At 52.3% G+C, this 24,647-nt stretch overlaps 2 protein-coding genes and 1 long non-coding RNA gene across 9 annotated transcripts in view; 2 read left to right on the top strand and 1 right to left on the bottom strand.

Moving 5' to 3' along the window:
- The window catches only part of SLC2A8 (solute carrier family 2 member 8), an 18,793-nt gene extending 4,209 nt beyond the window's left edge, over positions 1 to 14,584 (top strand). The window contains exons 5-11 of one of the 7 annotated variants that reach the window (XR_010119941.1): positions 1,489 to 1,685; positions 2,643 to 2,786; positions 2,943 to 3,051; positions 3,800 to 3,973; positions 4,396 to 4,541; positions 7,395 to 7,739; positions 14,271 to 14,584. Coding sequence is in view for 6 of the 7 variants with exons in the window: in XM_055271011.2 (XP_055126986.1) it covers positions 1,489 to 1,685; positions 2,643 to 2,786; positions 2,943 to 3,051; positions 3,800 to 3,973; positions 4,396 to 4,541; positions 7,395 to 7,613 (989 nt within the window). In the remaining variant the exon portion in view is untranslated. Of the gene's footprint in view, positions 1 to 1,488; positions 1,686 to 2,642; positions 2,787 to 2,942; positions 3,052 to 3,799; positions 3,974 to 4,078; positions 4,542 to 6,074; positions 6,640 to 7,394; positions 7,873 to 14,270 lie in introns of those variants that run through there. The other 6 variants (XM_055271011.2, XM_055271012.2, XM_063635867.1 and 3 more) reach the window with 6 other exon arrangements.
- Positions 6,876 to 24,647, bottom strand: LOC134736151 (uncharacterized). The gene is made up of 2 exons (XR_010119946.1): positions 16,393 to 24,647; positions 6,876 to 7,731 (listed from the first exon to the last, which is right to left on the bottom strand). It is a non-coding gene; the product is annotated as an uncharacterized lncRNA (long non-coding RNA).
- Positions 14,289 to 24,647, top strand: part of ZNF79 (zinc finger protein 79) — a 30,891-nt gene continuing 20,532 nt past the window's right edge. The window contains exon 1 of the mRNA XM_055271018.2: positions 14,289 to 14,424. The gene's annotated coding sequence lies outside the window, so the exon portion shown is untranslated. The remainder of the gene's footprint in view (positions 14,425 to 24,647) is intronic.

Genomic DNA, 24,647 nt, shown 5'->3' with positions numbered 1-24,647 from the left:
ACACAGTGAGACTCTGTCTCAAAAAAAAAAAAGAAAAAACGAGGGCAGTCTTCAAATCTGACCATCCTGGGTTTGGGGATAGCCTCTCCTACGTGCTGTGTGACCTTGGCCAAGTCACACCGCCTCTGGAAGCCTCAGTTTCTCTGTCTTGAAATGGGCATAACCTCATCTAGTCCAGTGCCTGTCCATTAAATTAAGTGACACATGAAAAGTGCCTAACAGTGGGTTCCACATGAGAATTGTCAAGGGATGACATGAGAACCATGGGGATCATCGGGGTAGGAGGCCTCAGGGGCCTGATGGGCTATGGCCTGGCCCAGGGCACAAGCCCTTTGCATCTTCAGGGTGGTATGATACACAGGTCTTTGGTGTTTCATTTTTACCCACTTAACCACCGTAACAAAATCAGAATCCTGCCAGCAATCTGGCTACCTTGGGAGACCTGAGTAAACCAAAGCCCCCACTGTGTGCAGGTGTTGACATTCATCATTTCGGGGACAGGTACTGGGTGTCCACCCACCCGTGGCACTATCTTCAGCTCATCTTAATATGTGCTTGTTGCTTCTCCTGCCTTTCCTGATCAATTTCTGTGAGTTTTGATCCACTGGGGTGGGTGAACTCTGATAACTCCACAAAGTGACATGGTGGTGACACGTTTGCTTCACATTGGGGCAATCGTGTTCCAACAACTAGACTTCATAGAACGATTGTCTTCACCCCCAGCACAGAAGAAAATTAGGGACATCATGGCTGTCTTAGAGGTATTTTTCCACTGGGAACCAGGGATGGGTAAGCCTTGGGCTTAGGAAAAATTAATAATTAAAGCAGCAATGCCCTAGACTCATTTATTCCAGGGCCCCTTTGTAAGAGAAGCTTTTAACTTTACATAAACCTAGGTAATTCTGCACTTAAATGCTGTCCTTCATACGTCAAGACAGCAAAATCCTCTCACCTCTCTACTTTCATGTATACTTTGAATTGATAATGCATTCAAATGACTCAACACTCAAGTGCCAGAGTGGAGAGATGTCCAGTGAAAAGCTTCCTCCGCCTCTGTCCCTTTCTTGTCTGGGGGAGCCCCCATTGCCTGTTTCTTGGTAGCCTTCAGAGAGTCTGTTCCTATGAGGGATATGCATATTTATCCTCCCTCCCCGACCTCTTCTACAAATGGTGCCACATCATACCACGCGGACACGCAGCAAGCACCTCATCCTTTGTTTTGTGGCTACATAAATGTTTCGCTGAACAGATGCAGCCTAGTAATGTCCGTGTTGTCATAATCCACCGTCGCTTCCACAGCTGGCGTGATTGGCTCGTGCCATGTGCCTTCATGAACAGTTGTGATAATGGCAATGTCAGTAGCAAACACAAGGGCAGATGTGCAGAGGCAGTGAGGCCCCATCTCTGAAGCTGAGTCTTTGAGGCTGGCAAGGCCCAGGCTGGCTCACCCTGGCTCTGACGCCAGCCTCCCCCACCCACCCCCTGCAGGCTGGGTGCTGGAGTGGCGCTGGCTGGCCGTGCTGGGCTGCGTGCCCCCCTCCCTCATGCTGCTGCTCATGTGCTTCATGCCCGAGAGCCCACGCTTCCTGCTGACTCAGCACAGGCGCCAGGAGGCCATGGCCGCCCTGCGGTTCCTGTGGGGCTCCGAGCAGGGCTGGGAAGACCCCCCTATCGGGGCTGAGCAGGTGAGAGGCTGGAAGGCAGAGCTGACAGGAGTGGGACAGCAGTCACAGGAAGGTAGCATAGCCTGTTCCCAAGGCCACACCCTTGGTGGGTGGGGGACAGGGAGGTGCCTGTCCACCCTCCACCCTCAGCGAGGACAGGCCCAGTGTGTCCTGTCTTTGAGCAGGCCAAGACAGCTGGAGCCCCACGGAGCTGGGCCCTGGCCTTCAAAGTCACCAGCAAAGCCCGAGCTTTGACCCTTACTGTCCCAGGAAGAGAATGGCCAGGCCTGGTGGGGGATACAGAGGCAGAGCTGAGGACTTGGATTTAACAAGGGAGTTGTAAGGCAGGATAGGGGGTTAAAAGTCTGGGTTTTAGAGTCACCCAGACATGGGTTTGAAGCCCCCACACTGCCCCTCACCTAAGCCTTAGCTCTTCACCTGTGACATAGGAGTCAGCACATGCTTCACAGTGGTGGGTGGGGCTCAGTGGGGGGAAGGAAGGTGGGGCTTAGGGAGGAGGGCGGGGCTCAGTGGGGAGGGTGGGGCTTAATGAGGAGGGTGGGGTCAGTGAGGAGGGTGGGGTCAGTGAGGAGGGTGGGGTCAGTGAAGAGGATGGGTTCAGTGGGGAGGGGAGGGTCAGTGGAGAGAGCTGTAGGAGGTGCTCAGCGAGGGCCAGGCCCAGACCTGAGGCAGGTGTTGGATGTGTTGGTGGTGGCAGGGATGAGGGCAGCAGCTTGCTCTTTGCCCAGATTACCTCTTTGTGGCTCCCCCCACCTATCAGGAAGTGCCCTGGGCAGGTGAGGGTCATCTCACCTGACACATGGGGAGGCTGGGACTTGTCTGCACACCTGAGGACACAGGGGGCACTGGGATGAGGAGCCGAGACACTCTCCAAGCCTTAGGACAGCAGGCCCACAGAGGGGGCTCCGCTTGTGGGAGGGGAGAGAGAAATCCTGATGGCCAGTATCCATCAAGCAGAGCTTCCACCTGGCCCTGCTGCGGCAGCCCGGCATCTACAAGCCCTTCATCATTGGTGTCTCCCTGATGGCCTTCCAGCAGCTGTCAGGCGTCAACGCCGTCATGTTCTATGCAGAGACCATCTTTGAAGAGGCCAAGTTCAAGGTAAAAGGGCCTCTGCCTGGCCTGCCTCGTCCAGCCCCCACATAGATGGAGCTTCCTCCCCAAGCCCAGGGCCCAGCCACCCAGCACAGGCCCGGAGAGGGAGGGACCCAGCTCTCGGCTGGCCCGCCTGAACTGCCTGGGCTCTGTCTCCCCCAGGACAGCAGCCTGGCCTCGGTCATCGTGGGTGTCATCCAGGTGCTGTTCACAGCTGTGGCAGCTCTCATCATGGACAGAGCAGGGCGGAGGCTGCTCCTGGTCTTGTCAGGTGAGGGTTCACCCCTGTGCAGCCTCCCCGCCATGGGCTGGAGGGCCTTTGCCAAGGCCACCACATTGCAGGAGGAGGACAGGGAATATTTGTGATGACAAACATTGTGGACTAATGCGGCCGTGATTTGACAGCAGCTCGTAACCAAGCACTCACTGCAGGCCTGTCCATGCTAGTGGTACTCCCACACCACGCCTTTAACCTCTGTGGTGAACCCACCAGAAGGCACCGTCACAGCCCCAGCTTATGATGGGAAAACTGAGGGCCAGGAAGGTCAAGTGACTCAGGAGTTTGTGGTCCTTTTGGACAAGTGACTTTACCTCTCTGAGCCTCAGTCTCCCCCTCTGGGAAATGGGGGTAATAGCAGTGCCTCCCTCAGAGCCATTCTGAGGAGTGGGAGGTGATCCACATGAGGCCTTCAGCAAGAGCTGCGGCGCATGGACATTTGGTACCCAGCAGCTGCTGCAAAGACGACCGTCGGGGCTGAGGGTTACCTGCTGCTGCTTCTGCGCCGGTACCTCCCGTTTCCTTGGCCCAGAGGGTCTGCTCCAGGAACTATTTGCAGTTCGCTGAGGTCCAAGGCGGGGTGGCTGCCACCCAGTCAGGGCTCCTGCGGCCAAGGTGCCAGAACACCAAGCTGGCCACTCTCTGGGAGCCGGGCCTGCCCCTCTCAGAAGCATCCAGGCCATGCTGCCGCGCCTTGGGCTGTCCCCGGGTGCCCTGCCCACTGCCGCCCTCCCGCCTGCAGGTGTGGTCATGGTGTTCAGCACGAGTGCCTTTGGCGCCTACTTCAAGCTGACCCAGGGTGGCGCTGGCAACTCCTCGCACGTGGCTCTCTCGGCGCCTGTCTCCGCAGAGCCTGTTGATGCCAGCGTGGGGCTGGCCTGGCTGGCTGTGGGCAGCATGTGCCTCTTCATCGCCGGTAAGGGGGCCTGTGGGAAGCTGGGCGAGGAGTGGGAGGTGATCCCCCGGCCCTGCTCTGGCGGCTCCCAGCAGGTCTTCCCCAGCCTCACCTCTCGCCTCGTAGGTTCCAAGCTCTGCATTTATAGCTCTGACCACATGCAGCTGCTGAACTAGGCCCCTATGCGTTCCTTTCACTTAATCCCCTGAGCAGCCCTCGAGCAGGCCCCGTTGTGACCCCATCTCAGAGACAGAGCCTGTGCCTGAGGAGGGAAGAGGCTGGCCGCGGCCTTGGCAGGAAAGCATGGAGCTGGCGGGACCACACTGGGATCCAGGACCCCACAGCCCCACAGGCCGGGAAGCTGGGTCTCTTGGCTCTGCAGTGAGCCGAGGAGCCCAGCCCTGCGGGCCCTGCTGCCTGTCTTGCCTGTCTCGCTCCCACAGGCTTTGCGGTGGGCTGGGGGCCCATCCCCTGGCTCCTCATGTCAGAGATCTTCCCTCTGCATGTCAAGGGCGTGGCGACAGGCATCTGCGTCCTCACCAACTGGCTCATGGCCTTTCTCGTGACCAAGGAGTTCAGCAGCCTCATGGTGAGTGCAGTCAGTCGAGAAGCACTTTCTAAAACCACTTGTATTGCAGAAGACCCAAGGTTGTGGCCTTATGTGCAGCCTGAGCCCCACCATGCCTGGGCCACTGGCCATCTTGGGCAAGGCGAAGTGGAGGCAGATGGGCTGGGCCAGATGGGGAACCCAGGCTGTGACCCCTTGGGAGTCCTCTGCCTGTCTTGGCAGTCAGACAGCACAGCTGGCCTCTCCCCTTAGTGAACGTCAGGAAAGCGGGCCTTGAGCCTAAGGTCTACATGGGAAGAGCTGACAGGACTGGGCTGCAGCCCCACCCTGGCTACTTCCTTGCTGTGTGACCTTGGGTATGATGCTTACCTTCTCTGAGCCTGCTTCTTTGGCTGAAACTGGAGGAGAGTAACAGCAGCTTGCTCTTAAGACTGATGGGAGCATTAATTCAGTTCATCCTGTTGCTGCCTTCTCACAGATGGACTGGCACAGGTGTGGTCCCTATCCCGGGGCTTCCCAGCCAAGAGAGACAGTTCTGGGGTAGATGATCTGGTTGTTTGTTCAGTCATTTGTGCCCTCCAGGTCTCCTGGCATGTGCCCATTCAAGGCACCAGAGAGAGCAATGAACAAGATGGACAGGGTCCCCTTTAGGACAAGGATGGGAAAGGCCATGGCAGTGGTGGGAGAATGAACCCCAGTGGGGCTGGGTTAGGATGTGGTGGGGCGGGTGAGTGAGGGGCCAGCCTGGGGTCTGTGCAGAGCTTGGGACCCGCTTAGGCAGCACATCGGGGGGCCGGGCCGATGCCTGGGGGTGGAGATTACTTGCTGCAGCTGGGAGGGGATGGGCAGCAAAGGAAGGAGGAAAAGAAGCCAAGAAGGAGGTGACGAAGGACCTAACAGTCCTTTTTTAGGAGAGAAAATGGCCAAGAGGCCAAGAGAAGGCCTTCAAGGAGGGAGAGATCACCAGGTCCCAGAGGACCAGGAGCTGAGAAGCACCTTTTTAGTTCTGGCACATGGGAGATCACAGTGGTGGGGGATGGCAGGGACGGGTTCTGACTGAAGGAGACGGCTCACTCCTGCCTCCATGCCACTAGCCCTGAGAGTCCCCATGTGCTCCTGGGGCCATGCTCACTTTGCCCTGTCTCACCCATTTCCACCACACTATGAAAGAACCCCCTGGGGGCCTCAGGGTGGGGCCAAAGCTGAGGGTGGAGGGTCGGTCTGTGGGCCCTGGAGTCAGACCTGGAGCAGGAGCCCAGCTGTCACTGGATAGCGGGTCTCTGGCCTTGAGGCAGTCACTTCACTGCTGTGAGCCTCAGTTTCCCCAGCCATACGACCTAGGTATCTTGGACAGTGCTCGGCCCAAGCCACCAGACTGGATGCCAGACTATCCTCCATGTCCCAGAGCTGGGTGGAGACAAAATGGGTGTGGCCTTGGGCAGGGCAGGCTGGGGTCAGGGGATTGGACCACCTGGTGGCAGAGCTGTCTCAGTGATTGCGTGGGGCTTCCTGATCTCTCCCCCTGTCCACCCATGGCCTTTCCTCTCTCTGCAGGAGGTCCTCAGGCCCTATGGTGCCTTCTGGCTTGCCTCCGCTTTCTGCATCTTCAGTGTCCTTTTCACTTTGTTCTGTGTCCCTGAAACTAAAGGAAAGACTCTGGAAGAAATCACAGCCCATTTTGAGGGGCGATGACAGCCACTCACTAGGGGATGGAGCAAGCCTGTGACTCCAAGCTAGGCCCAAGCCCAGAGCCCCTGCCTGCCCCAGGGGAGCCAGAATCCAGGAGCACAGTCCCTCGGAGCCTTGGTCTGCAGGGTCCCTCCTTCCTGTCATGCTCCCTCCAGCCCACGACCCGGGGCTAGGAGGCTCACTGCCTCCTGTTCCAGCTCCTGCTGCTGCTCTGCGGACTCGGGAACACCTTCGAGCTCTGCAGACCTGCGGTCAGCCCTCCATGCGCAACACTAAAGCAGCGGAAGGGGAGGTGGGCCTCTGGGATCTTTGTCTTCTGGCTGGAGGTGCTTTTGGAGGTTGGGTGCTGGGCACCCGGTCGCTCCTCTCACGGGGCTGCCTTATCGGGAAGGAACATTGTTTGCCAAATAAAGACTGACACAGAAAATCAGGTCAGTGTCTCTGGGCTTTGTGCAAGCTGTTTGAAAAGGGTTTATTCCCATCACTTCCAGGACTAGACAGGCGCTGCCCGGGACACCCTGTGGCTTTACTTGCTCATGGTCAGCCAAGCTTACCCTTGGCACTGAGAAGTCATTTCTGGCTCCTTCCTTGGGCTCAGTTCCCTGGGTCATCAGCCATCAAATCTTGTTGAGTTTAAAAAATGGACAGAAAAAAAAAAAAAAAAAAACCTTTTGTTCTGTTGACTTTAATGGAGCCAGAAGTCTTTTATAATTTTGTTATTAATTAGCTAATATGTATTCATTGTAGGGAAATTAAAAAGCAGATTTAATATCATTTTTATAGCTGTTCACCAGCTGCTAGGCACTGTCCTAAGCACTTTACAAATATTAACTCGTTTATTTGGATAAACAGTGATAAAACTATTTCCAGCCACCCCTTTCCAGAGATAACATCTCTGTTGGGATTTTGTTCTGCCAGGCACGGTGGCTCACACCTTTAATCCCAGTGCTTTGGGAGGCTGAGGCAGGAGGATCTCTTGAGCCCAGGAATTCGAGGCTGCACCACTGTACTCCAGCCTGGGAGACAGAACGAGACCCCAACCCCACCCCTGCAAAAAAAAAAAAAAAAAAAGATTTCAGTTCTATCTATCTTGAAAGATCTCACTTCCAACACACAGGCTGTCTAGCAACACTAAGTAGAGGGGACACTTCTTCCCATCTCACGGCTGCTTTGTCCACTTCCCAGACCTGCAGCCCCAGCGCCTGCCCACCTTGGCATCTCCCATTAAGTCACATCATGAGGGCAGAGAGCAGGGGCCTGTTTTTGCGACACTTGAAGTACAGCGTGGACCAGGCAGAGCAAGGCGCCGCATCACATCAGTTCCAGAAGATCTGCAGCAGCTGCTCCGATTTCAGTGAAACGTGTGAAACCGTGCACAGGACTTTGAACAACTCTCAGCTGTAGCAAATCCAGTTTCCCCTCGGGCCTTCCAGAAGCAGGGTCCTGTCTCCGCGCAGGAGCATCTCCCGTGGCAATGGCCGCACCTCGGCATCCGCATTACCAGTGCTTGCGTGGCAGTCCACTAATCGGGTGAGAACCATATTGCTTTTTGCATCTCAATGAAGTAATAGTAGCAATTTATCAAGCACTTTTTTTTCCAGACTGGTATAAAATTGTATATGCTTTTGTAAACCATTTAACAATAAAAGTAAAATACAAAGGGGAACCGGGCACGGTGGCTCACGCCTGTAATCCCAACACTTTGGGAGGCCAAGGCGTGTGGAGTCAGGAGTTCAAGACCAGCCTGACTAACATGGTGAAACCCTTGTCTCTACTAAAAATAGAAAATTAGCCGGGCATGGTGGCGCCTGCCTGTAATCCCAGCTACTTAGGAGGCTGAGGCAGGAGAATCGCTGAGGCTGAGGTGGGAGAATCCCTTGAACCTAGGAGGCGGAGGTTGCAGTGAGCCAAGATCGCGCCGCTGCACTCCAGCTTGGGGGACAGAATGAGAATCTGTCTCAAAAATACAGACACACATACATACATACATACATACATACAATAAAAATCATTAGAGATATATTCTTGCCATCAGCTTTGTGCCTGGAGGTTATGGATGTAGGGCTCTGGCTGCCCTCTTGCCACCGACTGGAACTTCAGACTGAAGCTTAACATGGGCCAAAGCAAGCATGTAGGAGAGATGGGGAGGTTGGGGGAGATGATGGGGAGGTGGGAGATGATGGGGAGGTGGGGGGAGATGATGGGGAGGTGGGGGAGATGGGGAGGGGGAGATGATGGGGAGGTGGGGGGAGATGATGGGGAGGTGGGGGAGATGATGGGGAGGTGGGGGGAGATGATGGGGAGGTGGGGGAGATGATGGGGAGGTGGGGGAGATGATGGGGAGGTGGGGGAGATGATGGGGAGGTGGGGGGAGATGATGGGGAGGTGGGGGGAGATGATGGGGAGGGGGAGATGATGGGGAGGTGGGGGAGACGATGGGGAGGTGGAGGGAGACGATGGGGAGGTGGGGGAGACGATGGGGAGGTGGGGGGAGATGGGGAGGTGGGGGAGACGATGGGGAGGTGGGGGGAGATGGGGAGGTGGGGGAGACGATGGGGAGGTGGGGGGAGGTGGGGGGAGACGATGGGGAGGTGGGGGGAGATGGGGAGGTGGGGGAGACGATGGGGAGGTGGGGGAGATGATGGGGAGGTGGGGGAGATGGGGAGGTGGGGGGAGACGATGGGGAGGTGGGGGGAGATAGGGAGGTGGGGAAAAAGATGGGGAGGCCGGGGGACATGATGGGGAGATGGGAGAGACGATGAGGAGGTGGGGAAGATGATGGGGAGGTAGGAGGAGACGATGGGGAGGTGGGGGGATATGGGGAGGTGGGGGAGATGATGGGGAGGTGGGGGAGACAATGGGGAGGTGGGGGAGACGATGGGGAGGTGGGGGGAGATAGGGAGGTGGGGGAGACGATGGGGAGGTGGGGGAGATGATGGGGAGGTGGGGGAGATGGGGAGGTGGGGGGAGATGATGGGGAGGTGGGGGGAGATGATGGGGAAGTGGGGGAGACGATGGGGAGGTGGGGGGAGATAGGGAGGTGGGGGGAGACGATGGGGAGGTGGGGGAGATGATGGGGAGGTGGGGGAGATGGGGAGGTGGGGGAGATGGGGAGGTGGGGGGAGACGATGGGGAGGTGGGGGGAGATAGGGAGGTGGGGAAAAAGATGGGGAGGCCGGGGGACATGATGGGGAGATGGGAGAGACGATGAGGTGGGGGAGATGATGGGGAGGTAGGAGGAGACGATGGGGAGGTGGGGGGAGATGATGGGGAGGTGGGGGAGATGATGGGGAGGTGGGGGGAGATGGGGAGGTGGGGGGAGACGATGGGGAGGTGGGGGGAGATAGGGAGGTGGGGGGAGACGATGGGGAGGTGGGGGAGATGATGGGGAGGTGGGGGAGATGGGGAGGTGGGGGAGATGGGGAGGTGGGGGGAGACGATGGGGAGGTGGGGGGAGATAGGGAGGTGGGGAAAAAGATGGGGAGGCCGGGGGACATGATGGGGAGATGGGAGAGACGATGAGGAGGTGGGGGAGACGATGGGGAGGTGGGGGGAGATGATGGGGAGGTGGGGGAGGTGATGGGGAAGTGGGGGAGATGATAGGGAGGTGGGGGAGATGATGGGGAGGTGGGGGGAGATGATGGGGAGGTGGGGGGAGGTGATGGGGAGGTGGGGGAGGTGATGGGGAAGTGGGGGAGGTGATAGGGAGGTGGGAGGTGATGGGGAGGTGGGGGGAGATCATGGTGAAGTGGGGGGAGGTGGGGGGAGGTGATGGGGAGGTGATGGGGAGGTGGGGGAAGGTGATGGGGAGGTGGGGGAGGTGATGGGGAAGTGGGGGAGGTGATAGGGAGGTGGGAGGTGATGGGGAGGTGGGGGGAGATCATGGTGAAGTGGGGGGAGGTGGGGGGAGGTGATGGGGAGGTGGGGGGAGGTGGGGGGAGGTGATGGGGAGGTGGGGGAGGTGATGGGGAAGTGGGGGAGGTGATAGGGAGGTGGGAGGTGATGGGGAGGTGGGGGGAGATCATGGTGAAGTGGGGGGAGGTGGGGGGAGGTGATGGGGAGGTGGGTGGGGGTGATGGGGAGGTGCACATCAAAATGTGAACAGTGCTGCCCTGCCACTCGACTTTTTTAAAGCTGCCTTGAAAATAAGCTTTCTGAGTCCAAATGATCCTTTGCTCAAGCAAAGCCACTGATACATGGCTTTAGGTTAGTAATATATAAAACCCGGAGCTTATGAATGCGGGGAGGAAGTATTCACAACATTATGGTTATATAAACATCATTACTGTAAACCTAATGAAATGGACTTAAAGACATAATCCTATGTCAGTCAGCCTGTGTTACTCAAAAAGGAATATTCTAAGCAGCAATATAAAATGGATTTTCTCTTATACTACATCAGTTAATTAAAATAATGCCAGATTTGAGTTTGTACCTTATTTAGGACATGATAATATTAGATTTCTTTTTCTCCTGGAGTTTGTTTTTTTGTTTCTTCCTTCTTAAGAAACGCATCATTTTCTTCACCACGTGACTGAGGTCTTTCCCCTTTGTAATATGCTAGCTGTTGCATGGAATCCATTTTTTTCTCCTTCTGACCTTTTGTTTTGGGGGACCTGCTGCAAAGCTGTTTTCTTTTCATTGATTCCTGGGTTAATTTCCCTGCTTCTTGGGTTCCACACCTTGCTCCTTGGATTCCATTTCTTTTTTTCTTTTTTTTTTTTTTTGAGACGGGGTTTCGCTCTTTTTCCCCAGGCTGGAGTGCAGTGGCTCGATCTTGGCTCACTGCAACCTCCGCCTCCTGGGTTCAAGTGATTCTCCTGCCCCAGCCTCCCAAGTAGCTGGGATTACAGGCACCCACCACCATGCCAGGCTAACTTTTTGTATTTTTAGTAGAGACGGGGTTTCACCATGTTGGCCGGGCTGGTCTTGAACTCTTGACCTCAAGTGATCCGCCCACCTCAGCCTCCCAAAGTGCTGGGATTACAGGCATAAGCCACCGCGCCCGGCCTCTTGGATTCCATTTCAATTTGCAGGGCTACACCTTCACAGGGCTACCATGTCTGATATCAGTCATTTTTTCAGGACAGGTACAGAAGGAGTGAGTTTCTGCATGCCTAAAAAGCCTTTATTTTACTGTCACTTTTTCTTTCTTTTTTGTAGAGACAGGGCGAGTCCACACAGTAAAGTGAAAGCAAGTTTATTAGCAAAAGTAAAGGAATAAAGAAAAGCTACTCCATAGAGCAGCCCCAAGTGCTGCTGGTTGCCCATTTTTATGGTTATTTCTTGATTATATGCTAAACAAGAGGCAGATTATTCATGCCACCCTTTTTTAGACCATATAAAGCAACTTCCTGACTTTGCCATGGCATCTGTCAACTGTCACGGCGCTGGTGGGAGTGTAGCAGTGAGGACGACCGAGATCACTCTGGTTGCCATCTCGGTTTTCGTGGGTTTGGGGCCGCCTTCTTTACCGCAACCTGTTTTATCAGCAAGGTCTTTATGACCTGCATCTTGTGGTGACCTCCCATCTCATCCTATGACTTAGAATGCCTTCACCATTGGCATTGGCGATGCAGCCCAGTAGGTCTCAGCCTCATTTTACCCCGCCCCTACTCAAGATGAAGTTGCTCTGGTTCAAATGCCTCTGATGCCATGAGATTTTGAATCTCAATACTTTCTTCTGGGAACTTGTTCTTCTTTTACTTCATCATTCTCACATCCCAGCCCCTGACTTTCTGTTTCCTCTGAAATTTCTAGCAGACACTGTGCTTCCTGGCACAGTATCCTCCCTCAATTTTTCACTTATATACTCTTTCAGTGTCTTTGTATTCTAGCAATTTTTTTTACTTAATCCTCTAGCTCTTCTACAAAATGTTCTGTTTTGTTAATCATGTTTAACATAATTTTGATCCTTTTAAATGTATTGAGACCTATCTTGGTGAATGTTCCATGTGCAATTGAAAAGAATATGGACTGTGCTGTTTGCTGGGCAGAGTGTTCTATAAATGTCACTTAGGTCAAGTTGTTTAATAGTCTGCTTCAGGTCTTCTGTATTAATCAGGGTTCTCCAGAGATTAAACTAATGGTGTGTGTGTGGGGGGGGGAGGTGTATGTGTATGCAGAGAGAGATATATATAGAGAGAGAAATAAGAAATCAGTTCACATGATGGCCAAGCACGCAGTGGCTCACGCCTGTAATCCCAGCACTTTGGGAGGCCAAAGCAGGCAGACCACTTGAGGTCAGGAGTTCAAGACCAGCATGGCCAACATGATGAAACCCTGTCTCTACTAAAAATACAAAAAAATTAGCTGGGCATGGTGGCATACTCTTGTAATCCCAGCCACTTGGGAGGCTGAGGCAGGAGAATCGCTTGAACCTGGGAGGCAGAGGCTGCAGTGAGCCGAGATCGCACCACTGCACTCCAGCCTGGGCAACAGAGACTCTGTCTCAAAAAAAAAAAAAAAAAAAGAAAGAAAGAAAAAAAATCAGTTCACATGACTACGGAGGCTGAGGTCACAAGATCTGCAGGGTGAGTTAGCAGCTGGAGGCCCAGGAGAGCTGATGGTGCAGTTTCAATCCAAAGGCCAGCAGGCTGGAGATACAGGAAGAACCAATATTGCAGTTCAAGTCTGAAGGCAGGAAAAGACTCTCATCCCCACTCAAGACAGTCAGGAAGCGTTTCCCCTTACTTTCGTTCTACTCAGGCCTTCAAGGGATTGGCTGAGGCCCACCTACATTGAGGTGGGCAATCCGCTTCACTCAGTCTACTGATTCAAATGTTAATTTCATCCAAAAACACCTTTACAGAATAATATTTAACCTGTCAGGTTGACACATGAAATTAACTATCACGTCTTCTAAATCCAGGTTTTCTGTCCACTGATTCTGTCGATTACTGAGAGAGGGTGTTGGAATCTCACCTCTGCATGTGTATTGTCCAGCTCTGTAGTTCGTTGGCCTTTGTCTGGCATTTGGGAGCTCTGTTCTTAGGCACCTGTGCATTTAGGATTGTACCGTTCTCCTGATTGCTCCATCCTTTATCTTTAGGAAATGGCCCTCTTTATCCCTGGTACTGCCCCTTGTTCTGAGGTCTGACCCTGTCTGACATGAAAATCGCCACTCTGTTTTGGCAGTAATTTCTAATACTGTCTTGTTCCCTGTGCCTTTTTATTTTATTTATTATTTTTTTTTAAATTTTCCTGGTTTCCTTGGTATCTTCTAAACCTGTGCCTTTTTCGTAGCATCCTGTGCTCTTCTTTTTAATGGCTTGCCTGTTTGACTTTCTCTAAGGATACATATTTTCACTTTTTAAATATCAGCTTTAGGCTGGGCACAGTGACTCACACCTGAAACCCCAACACTTTGGGAGGCCAAGGTGGGCGGATCATTTGAGGTCAGGAGTTTGAGACCAGCCTGGCCAACATCGCAAATCCTTGTCTCTACTAAAAATACAAAAATTAGCCAGGCATGGTGGTATACGCCTCTAATTCCAGCTATTCAGGAGGCTGAGGCAGGAGAATTGCTTGAACCTGGAAGGAGGAGGTTGCAGTGAGCTGAGATCACACCACCGTACTCCAGCCTGGGCGACAGAGCATGACTGTCTCAAAAAAAAAAAAACAGCTTTGATTGAGGCATTATTTACTTAAGTAAAATTCAATAATTGTAAGTATAAAATCTAATGACTTATGACAAATGTATACAGTCATGTAACTGACAGGCCTCTGAGCCCAAGCCTGCATGTATACATCCAGATAGCCTGAAGAATCACAAAAGAAGTGAAAAATGGCCAGTTCCTGCCTTAACTGATGACATTACCTTGTGAAATTCTTTCTCCTGGCTCAGAAGCTCCTTCACTGAGCACCTTGTGACCCCCGCCCTTGCCCGTAAGAGAATGACCCCCTTTGACTATAATTTTCCACTACCCACCCAAATCCCATAAAAGTGCTCCACCCCTATCTCTCTTTGCTGACTCCTTTTACGGACTCAGCCCGCCTGCACCCAGGTGATTAAAAAGCTTTATTGCTCACACAAAGCCTGTTGGTGGTCTCTTTACACAGACACGCATGACATTTGGTGCTGTGACTCGGATCGGGGGACCTCCCTTGGGAGATCAATCCCCTGTCCTCCTGCTCTTTGCTCCATAAGAAAAATCCACCCACAAGCTCGGGTCCTCAGACCAGCCCAAGAAACACCTCACCAATTTTAAATCGGGTAAGCGGCCACTTTTTACTCTTCTCCAACCTCTCATTATCCCCCAACCTCTTTCTTTCAATTTCGGCGCCACCCTTCAGTCTCTCCCTTCGCTTAATTTCAGTTCCTTTCCTTTTCCAGTAGAGACAGAGGAGACTTTTTTTTTTTTTTTTTTTTTTTTGAGACAGAGTTTTGCTCTGTTGCCCAGGCTGGAGTGCAGTGGCACGATCTTGGCTCACTGTAAGCTCCACCTCCCGGGTTCATGCCATTCTCCTGCCTCAGCCTCCCCAGTAGCTGGGACTACAGGTGCCCGCCACCACGTCCAGCTAATTTTTTTTTGTATTTTTAGTAGAGACGGGGTTTCACCGTGTTAGCCAGGATGGTCTCGATCTCCTGACTTCGTGATCCACCTGCCTCAGCCTCCCAAAGTGCTGGGATTACAGGCGTGAGCCACTGCGCCCGGCCCGAGACACGTTGTATCTGTGAACCAAAAACGCCGGCGCCGGTCACGGACTTGGGAAGACAGTCTTCCCTTGGTGTTTAATCACTGCAGGGATGCCTGCCTGATTATTCACCCACATTCTAGAGGTGTCTGATCACCATCGGGAGGCCTGCCTTGATCCTTCACCTTGGTGGCAAGTACCACCTCCCCTGGGTAGCAAGTACCACCCCCCTGGGTGGCAAGTACCCGCCCCCACCTCTGTGTCTCTACCCTCTCTTTTCTCTGGGCTTGCCTCCTTCACTATGGGCAACCTTCCACCCTCCATTCCCCCTTCTTCTCCCTTAGCCTCTGTTCTCAAAAACGTAAAACCTCTTCAACTTTCACCTGACCTAAAACCTAAGTGTCTTATTTTCTTCTGCAACACCACTTGGCCCCAGTACAAACTCGATAATGGTTCTAAATAGCCAGAAAACGGTGCTTTCAATTTCTCCATCCTACAAGATCTAGATAATTTTTGTCATAAAATGGGCATAGTCTGAGGTGCCTGATGTCCAGGCATTCTTTTACACATTTGTCCCTCCCTAGTCTCTGCTCCCAATGTGACTCGTCCTAAATCTTTCTTCTTTCTCTCCTGTCTATTCCTTCAGTCTCCACCCCAAGCTCTAAGTCCTTTGAATCCTCCTTTTCTACGGACCCATCTGACCTCTTCCCTCCTCCCCAAGCTGCTCCTCGCCAGGCTGAGCCACGTCCCAATTCTTCCTCAGCCTCTGTTCCCCAACCCTATAATCCTTCTACCGTCTCCCCTCCTCACACCTGCTCTGGCTTACAGGGGGAAGGTAGCCAAGGATGGAGTGAAATGCAGGGCAAATGTCTTAAAGGAAATGAGAGGTTCTACGAGGCAGGCTAGTGGCTTGTAACCTACATGGAAGAGGTTATGAAAGGACAACAGAATGGAATGAGCCTGTGAGGGTGAAAGGAAGTATTTCCTTGGTCTAAGAACCATTTGCCTTCAGTGGGGAGGGATTGATAGGTGGAAACTTCAGTGGGAGAGTAAGTAGGCGTGACTGATGAGGAGAAAAACTGGCCATGAGGGACAGAAGTAAGAATAGTGGCTGCTTCTTTTTCTGTCTTATCAGCATAATTGTTGCCTTGAGCAATGGAGTGTGAGGCTTTTTGATGGCCTTTGCAGTGAATGACTCCAGCTTCCTTTGGAAGTAAAGCAGCCTTGAGAAGAGTTTTTATTAAAGCATTAATGATGGTGGACCCTGGTGTAGTGAGGAAACCTTTTTCAGCCCATATAACAGCATGGTGGTGCAGCTATTTCCAACTTGGGGCTATATGAATAAAGCCACTATAAACATTGGCATACAAGTCTTTGTGTGGAGTGGACTCGCTGGGTCATGTCATATGTTTAAGAAGCTGCCAAACTGTTTTCCAAAGTGGCTGCACCATTTTGCATTCCCACCAGCAGTGTAGGAGAGTTCCAGCTCCTCACATCCTCCACCACACCAAACCCGGCATTCACTATGAGGAATACAGCTACTTACACGCTTTTTCAAAGTTGTCTTCTGTTCTCTGACTTCCTCTGGGATCAGGTGATCTGCTTGTTTATGTTGGGCCATCTCTTTTATGCTGCTGGTTTATCTCAAATATCTGGTGAGCTTCGGTTGTCCATATTTAGGAATAAAGAACTAGGCAGCTTAACTGCAGTAGCTGTTATAAGTCTTCCCCCTCCCCAACCTCTCTACCTATTCTATGCTCTGTTATGGATGTGTTCATTTCTATACATCTCCAATGTCATTTCAGTGGGATTTGGCAAGGGAGAAAAGGAGGTAAATGTGTAAGTTTAATTCACCATCTTGAACTAAACTTTCTGCATCATTTTAATAATTACTTAGTATTTGTTTGCCTTTGGAGTCGTGGTGCCTGGCAAAGACAGGTACTCAAATATGTTGAATGTAGGATTATTTCATCATATAAATATATCAGAACTGAAGTCAACCCCATATTAAATACATCAGAACTTAACTCCAATTGCTCCACATTTACATTGTTTCCAGTTTTCTGTTTATTGCTAATTTTGCTATTATATAGATATAAATTTAGAGGAAGATGAGAGAGACAATAGCAGCATCAAAGAGAGAGGGGAGAGCAGTGGCACAGAAGAGAGATGATGGAGATGAGTGACGGAGATGGAGACAGAGGTGATGGTGATGGTGGGGAAAAGGGAGATGATGGAGTTGGAGATAGAGATGGTAGAACTAGAGATAGACCTGTGCCAGCCGGGCGCGGTGGCTCACGCCTGTAATCCCAGCACTTTGGGAGGCCAAGGCAGACAGATCACAAAGTCAAGAGATTGAGACCATCCTGGCCAACATGGTGAAACCCCGTCTCTACAAAAACAAACAATTAGCTGGGAGTGGTGGTGCGTGGCTGTAGTCCCAGCTACTCAGGAGGCTGAGGTAGGAGAATCACTTGAACCAGGGAGGTGGAGGCTGCAGTGAGCCAAGATCGCACCATTGCACTCCAGCCTGGCGACAGAGCAAGACTCTGTCTCAAAAAAAAAAGAGAGAGACCTGTACCTAACTGAACAGAAACTTCCATAGGAGGGAACATTAGAGCATTAGAGGTGTCACTGCTGGCCAAGGGGTGTACATTGTCAAAGCTATTACACCCCAGAAGGTTACACATGGGCTGTGTCTGAAAGGGACCTATTCCCTCATCTCCAAATCAGTTATTGGGGAGTCCACACCATGGACCAAGGAAGAGGACCCGAGACAGGTTCATGCACACATTAGGTGTCTAATGACTGAGACAGCTGTTTTGCTTGATATCTCAGGCCACGCGGGGCTTGGGCAAGCAGCCTAACCTCCCTAAACTACAGCCTCTGCTCGGGACACCCACTCTCATCCACCTCGCAGAAGACTGGTCTTTGTTCTGGATGACTTCTCCAACTGGGGCTTCAGGCCAGAGACTGCTCCCAGCTCTGGCTTGGCTGTTCTCCAGTCTCTGCAAACCAGGGCTTGCAAAAGAAAAAAGTGGGAAGGCAGGAGGATGTGTCAGCCCCCAGGCTACAAGAGAGATGGTAAACATGTGGGCAAGGAACATGTCAATGTGGCTTCGAACTCTTCCTCAGCCTCTCTCCTTTGCTGTCTGCTGGAGTCTGCACGGAGGCTAAGAGTCAGTGTGCTTACTTCCAATTCTGGTTGTTCCACTCCCTGCCTACGTGATGTGGACAACTCACCTGACCCCTCTCAGCCTCTGTTTCTTCATCTGTAAAATGGGCATCATGGCACTACCTCCCTCATGGAGTTGTGAGGATGAAAGGCAAGAATTATGTAAAGCACCTGAACCTGGTGATGGGACAGAGTAAGTGCTCAGGCAATGGCCGCTGTTGTTACTGGTGCGAGTACAGGTGGGGCAGGGGGCGTGGTGAAGGTGGGGAGCTGTGCTAGGCGGGTGGGAGGCCCCGGGGGGGTTCATAAAGGGACATTTGAGATCTTCAATCATTTTTCTCCTTATATTCTATTTCCTACCTCTCCCTCTTGGCAACTCCCACCCGCACCACCTGCTGTTGCTACCAGTACCCACTTACTGGTGCCAATAATGGGATGCATACTCTTCAGAGGTCCCTTAATTTCCCTTTAAGCCTTCCCATCAGAGCACAGAATGTTTCGCGGACCCATAGCCAGCCCCCATTGACCATCCTGTAGGGGACACAGAAGCCCAGCCTGGCGCCATCAGGAAAGGATTATGGAGAGGAGCACTGGACAGAATAGCCCCAGGGGACAGGTGCAGCATAAGCTTGCTTTACCCAGCCCAGGGCCGAAATCTGCACAGCCCACGGACGCCCACTACCCCCTTACACCATCCCAGCTCCTGCCCCAGAGTAACTTGGCTTCTGCAAACCAGAGACTTGTCCCTGACACCCCCTGGGGACCAGGAGTGGAAGTGCATCAGCTAGAGCAAGACACACTCAGCTACCTCCTGGTGGGCGTATGCGGGATCCCAGGGCTAAGACAGCAACCCTGTAGTGGCCATTGGGGTTGGCACCTACTGAGCCTGGGGCTGTGGGCAGAATCGCACCAGCTGACTTGTGACGCTCTCTGCCGCTGCCTTGTGGCCTGGGCAGGATGACGCTGCCTCTGGTCCCCAACAGAGTGGAGAGTGATTGATTATGGCTCCAAAGCTCATTCAGCCTGCTGGACAAGGCAGGATCAGCCGAAGGGGGTGAAACCTGCTTCTGCTTGGCTTCTTTTGTTTGTTTGATTGTTTTTGAGACAGAGTATCACTCTGTCGCCCAGGCTGGAGTGCAGTGGCGTGATCTCGGCTCACTGCAATGTCTGCCTCCATGGTTCAAGTGATTCTCCTGCCTCAGCCAACCGAGTAGCTGGGATTACAGGCGTGCACCACAACGCCCAGCTAATTTTTTGTATTTTTAGTAGAGACGGGTTTCACCATGTTGGCCAGGCTGGTCTCAAACTCCTGACCTCAGGTGATCCGCCTGCCTCGTCCTCCCAAAGTGCTGGGATTCCAGGCGTGAGCCACCGTGCCTGCTTGCTTTCTGGCTCCTCCTGCTCCTCTTTCCTCTGTCCCTTCCAGACCACACTCCCAGAGGGAGCACAGATCACGGCCTGCAGACTCCATCTCCCAACACGCTGCTGTGACAAGCACTAATGGCCTCCAGAAGGGGAACCCAACTCGCCCTCAAGGACATCGGGGGTGGTGGCATGGGCGCTGCAACCTCACATGGGACACTGTGTTGGGGGGACACCCAGTAGGGTCTGGTCTGGCTTCCTCTGCTGTAGCTAAGTCACCGCCTCAGTCCTGCTGTCCTGACCACCCACGTGATGATGGGTCTCAGTCCCTGGGTCGTTAGGATTCTGTCGATGTGCCAGAGGTCCCACTGTTGGAACACCTGCTATGCACAGGAGACCGAGGCACACCTTGCTTGACACCAGATGAAATGACCAAGACCCTCCTTGGTCTTTGGGGAGCAAATCTAGGAGAAAAGGACTTAGGGCAGGTCAGTCACTGAGCAGTGAGACAGGAAAGGCTCTGTGGGCTTGCACAGAAGGGATCGTTGTGCCTGAAGCATCTGCAGGGGCTTCCCAGAGAAGGCTTCGAGCCCAGCCTTGATGACAGAAGAGCAGGCCAGGAGACAAGAGAGGCACCCAAAGGAAGGGAACAGCACATAGGAGGTGTGACAGAGCAGGTGCCGTGTATAGTTTGTGCAAAACTTGAGGCTCCTCCTCCCAGCCTCCTTGGTGACTTCCTCTGCATTGGCCAGACTGGGGCACTGCTGAGATGGTGCCATGAATAGCTGACCAGGAGATAACACGATGATGGCAGCCATTGGTGGACTCTGGTCATCAGGAAATTGAGGCCCAATTGTTGCCTTAGCAACTATGGCTAAGGCAGGGAAAGGCTGGGGTTGAAATTACAAATTCGTCTGACATGCTGAAAAGAAGGGCCAGCGACACAAGGGTAGGGTCCTCCTTATCTCTGAGGCCCCACCCCTCACAGCTGAGGCAAGGACGGAGCCTTTTTCTTAGTTACAGACATCACACACTAGGCCGAGGACAGTGGCTGTGCCTTCCTGATCACTCAGGAAAAAAGGAATGCCAAGCTTGGGCCTAGGGGTGGTGGCATGGGAGGAGTATTGAAATAGGCACTTGGAGAACCCATGCCTGCCCTCAGGGAACATCATTCATTCACTCTTTCAGCATCTGACTACCTACTGTGTGTCAGGCAGTTGTAGACATTGGTGATATGGTGGCGGCAAAGAATACGGCACCTGCTGTAATGGGAATTAGCTTCTGAAGAGAGGCAGACAATAAGAAGTAAAGAAACAAACAAAAGAAGTAAACAGCTCACACCCGTCAGCCCATTGCTTTGGGAGTATTTTTTTAAAAAATTAGCCAGGTCTGGCCTGGCGTGTTGGCTCATGCCTATAATCCCAGTACTTTGGGAGGCCAAGGTGGGCAGATCACCTGAAGTGAGGAGTTCAAGACCAGCCTAGCCAACATGGTAAAACCCCGTCACTACTAAAAATACAAAAACTAGCCGGGTATGGTGGTGCGTGTCTGTAATCCCAGCTACTCGGGAGGCTGAGACAAGAAAATCGCTTGAACCTGGGAGGCGGAGATTGCAGTGAGCCGAGATCATACCACTGCACTCCAGCCTGGGCATCAGAGCAAGACTCCATCTCAAAAAAAAAAAAAAAAAAAAAAAAAAAATATATATGTATATATATATATACACACACACACACACACACACACACACACATACATATATATACACATACATATCTATATATACACATATATATGTGTATATATATGTGTAGGCCGGGTACAGTAGTTTATGCCTGTAATCCCAGCATTTTGGGAGGCCAAGGCGGGCTGATCACCTGAGGTCGGGAGTTCAAGACCAGCCTGACCAACATGGAGAAACTCTGTCTCTACTAAAAGTACAAAAAATTAGCTGGGCGTGGTGGCATATGCCTGTAATCCCAGCTACTCGGGAGGCTGAGGCAGGAGAATCGCTTGAACCCAGGAGGCGGAGGTTGTGGTGAGCCAAGATCATGCCATTGCGCTCCAGCCTGGGCAACAAGAGCAAAACTCTGTCTAAATAAATAATAAAATTAGCCAGGTGTGGTGGTGCAGACCTGTAATCCCAGCTACTCAGAAGGCTGAGGCGGGAGGACTGCTTAAGCTCAGAAGTCCAAGGTTGTGGTGAGCTATATGAGTGGCGTGCCACTGCACTCCAGCCTGGGTGACAGAGCAGGACACTGTGTCTAAATTAAGAAGAAAAAAAAAAGTAAACCAATCTATGTGAACTTATTCAAAAGTAGAAAATGCTAAAAGGAAATAAAAAGTCACCATGGGAGCAGCAAGGGCTGTTACTATACAGGGTACTACGTGACGGCCCCTCCTGAGACGTATGCTCAGACATCATGCATGAGAAGCGGCCAGCCTTGTTGAGTGCTGCTGGTCACGGCCCCGCAAGTGCAAAGGTCGTGTGGCAGGACGGAGGCTGGTGTGACCTCCTGAAGCCATTAAGAGCCAGTGTGGCTCTGAGCAAAAGGAGAGGCAGGGAGCCCCAGCATGTGCTTGTGGAAGGAAGTAGCTGTCTTGTGGCCTTTCCTATGGCTCGTTTATTTTCTTTCCTTTTTTGTTTTTTTGAGACAGAGTCTCACTTTGTCTCCCAGTGAGCTCTCAGCTCACTGCAACCTCTGCGTCCCGGGTTCAAGTGATTGTTCCGCCTCAGCCTCCTGAGTAGCTGGGATTACAGGTGTGTGCCACCACACCGTTATTTTTTGTATTTTTAGTCGAGACGGGGTTTCACCATGTTGGCCAGGCTGGTCTCAAACTCCTGACCTCAGGTGATGCACCTGCCTCAGCCTCCCAAAGTGCTGGAATTACAGGCGTGAGCCACCGCGCCCAGCCTTGGCTCATTTTCGCCACAAAGCTATTTCCTCTGAGTCAGTGATTCTCAAACTTTATAGCATGTCAACTAGAAGGACTGTCAAAACAGAGGCTGCTAAGCCCTGACCCCAGAATTTGTTTTATAGGTGTGGAGTGGGACCCCAGAATTTGGTTTTCTAACAACTTTTAAGGGGGATGATGCTGCTGCTAGCCTGGGGATCCTACTTTGAGAACGACCATATTATTAAGGGGACAGGACACTGATTGCTTATGACAGCTGAGAGGCAAGACAAAGGAGAATCTCTTTTTTTTTTTTTTTTTTTGAGATGGAGTCTTGCTTTGTCGCCCAGGCTGGAATGCAGTGGTGTGATCTCAGCTCACTGCAACCTCTGCCTCCGGGTTCAAGCGATTCTCCTGCTCCAGTTCCCTGAGTAGCTGGGATTACAGGTGCGTGCCACCACGCCCAGCTAATTTTTGTATTTTTAATAGACGCGGGGCTTCACCATGTTGGTCAGGCTGGTCTCGAACTCCTGACCTCATGATCTGCCCACCTCGGCCTCCCAAAGTGCTGCGATTACAGGCATGAGCCACCATGACCAGGATGATCTTTCTAAGCAGTGTGTCTGTGCTTCAGGACACACAAGGGCCAAGTTAGAGCAGCCAGGGCCATGACCCTTTTGGCTGCTGTTGGGAGGGGAGGGGTGACACTTGCTCCTGCGTGCTCCCTTATCTCCACATATGCTATATCAGCGGGGTGGGGTGGGGACAGCCTGAGGCTGACCAGAGCTTTCTTGGGGGCCCTTCTCCCATCTTCCTTCTGCCACCTCAGGCCTCCTCAACACAGAAGGCCAGACAGAGGGGCAAGTTTGCCTCATTCTGGCCTCCTGGTCCAGGGATATGAAACACTTCCTCTTCCCTAAGTATCCTATCCATCCCAGTCTAGTTATGCTTCCTCTCCTCAAGGTAACGAGATTTCTCTGACAAGAAACTTCTCTCTAGCCACTTGAGCCCAATTCCTCTCCTCAGGAGACGGGATTCAGGACTCTCAAGTGTGGAAGGAGTACATCAGCAACACTGGGAACATTTCCTGATCACGGATTCAATCCTGAAACGACCAAGGCAGTGAGTCTAGAGTGAGGCCAGGTATCCCCCAGTGATCCAAAAAGCACTCTGGATGCAGCTTTCCTGAGAGTTGACAGGTCTGGGATACCTCTGCCAGCCTCACAGCCAGCTGGATCCTAGATTCCTGGTATCCATTCACTTCCGTCTGGTTTTCTAATCCCGCTGTGGTCAGCTGAATACCACCCCCCCAAAGATATCCATGTCCTAATCCCCGGAACCTCTGAATATGTTAGGTTACATGACAAAAGGGAATAAAATTGCAAATGGAATTAAGGTTGCTAATCAGCTGGCCTTAAAGATTCTCCTCAATTAGCTGGGTGAGCCCAGTGTTAACCATGAGGGTCCTTAAAAGTGGAAGAGGGCTGCGGAGGAGAGAGAACCATACAGAGGGCAGCAATGGACGGACTCTGGCTGAGGTTGCTACTTTGAAGTTGGAAGAAGGGGCTGCGAGTCAAGGATGCAGGCAGCCTCTGGAAGTTGGAAAAGGCAAGAAAAGATTCTCCTCTGGAACCTCCAGAAGGAATGCAGCACCGTCGAAACCTTGATTTTAGCCCAGTGAGACCCACTTCAGACTTCTTAGAAAACTGTAAGCCCCAAACTACAGCTGCCCAATGTAGAGAAGGGCTAGCTCAAAGACATTTGTGAGTGTGGCTTGTCCGATGGAGCGAATCCCATTAAGATTCATAGGAAGACCCACAAAATTAAGAAACTTACATTGGCAAAAATGCCACCAGCTGTGATTGAAAGGGACAGAGACAAGACAAAATGAAAAGGGGCCTTAGAATCCCTATACTCACTTATTTCCTGGGTAACCCAGTCCCCTCCCCTTAACGACAAACTGCCTATAAAAAGGAGTTGATCATCGGAAAATTGCTTGAGAAGTAATTTCCAACGGGCTCAAGGGAAAGCCCATTGAAACATCCCCCGCCTGCAGCAAGGAAGCCCTTAAGGAACACAGGATTCAGGAACCTCCTCCCGCAGAAGTGCTGATCAAACATTTCTGCCCCTGAAATGACTGAAGCAGTTCCTGCCGGCCGATAGGTTTTCATACTTTGAGGATCCCAGGCCACCCACCCACCGCTGTCCTGTTCAGACTGAGGGACCTCTCATTTCCTTTAGTCTTCCCAAACTTTCAGTACGGCTCAAGAACACCCTGAGAGTGGCTGGGGATTGCCCTGAGTGGAAGGCCAAGGAGGGACAGGGGTACCGTGCGCAGCGAGCCGCGGAGAGAAAACCAGGTACCTAGC

This window comes from Symphalangus syndactylus, chromosome 3 (assembly GCF_028878055.3).
Source record: "Symphalangus syndactylus isolate Jambi chromosome 3, NHGRI_mSymSyn1-v2.1_pri, whole genome shotgun sequence".
Classification (NCBI taxonomy): Eukaryota; Metazoa; Chordata; class Mammalia; order Primates; family Hylobatidae; genus Symphalangus; species Symphalangus syndactylus.
The sequence above is the reverse complement of the archived record's forward strand: the minus strand, read 5'-3'. Positions and strand labels throughout refer to the sequence as shown.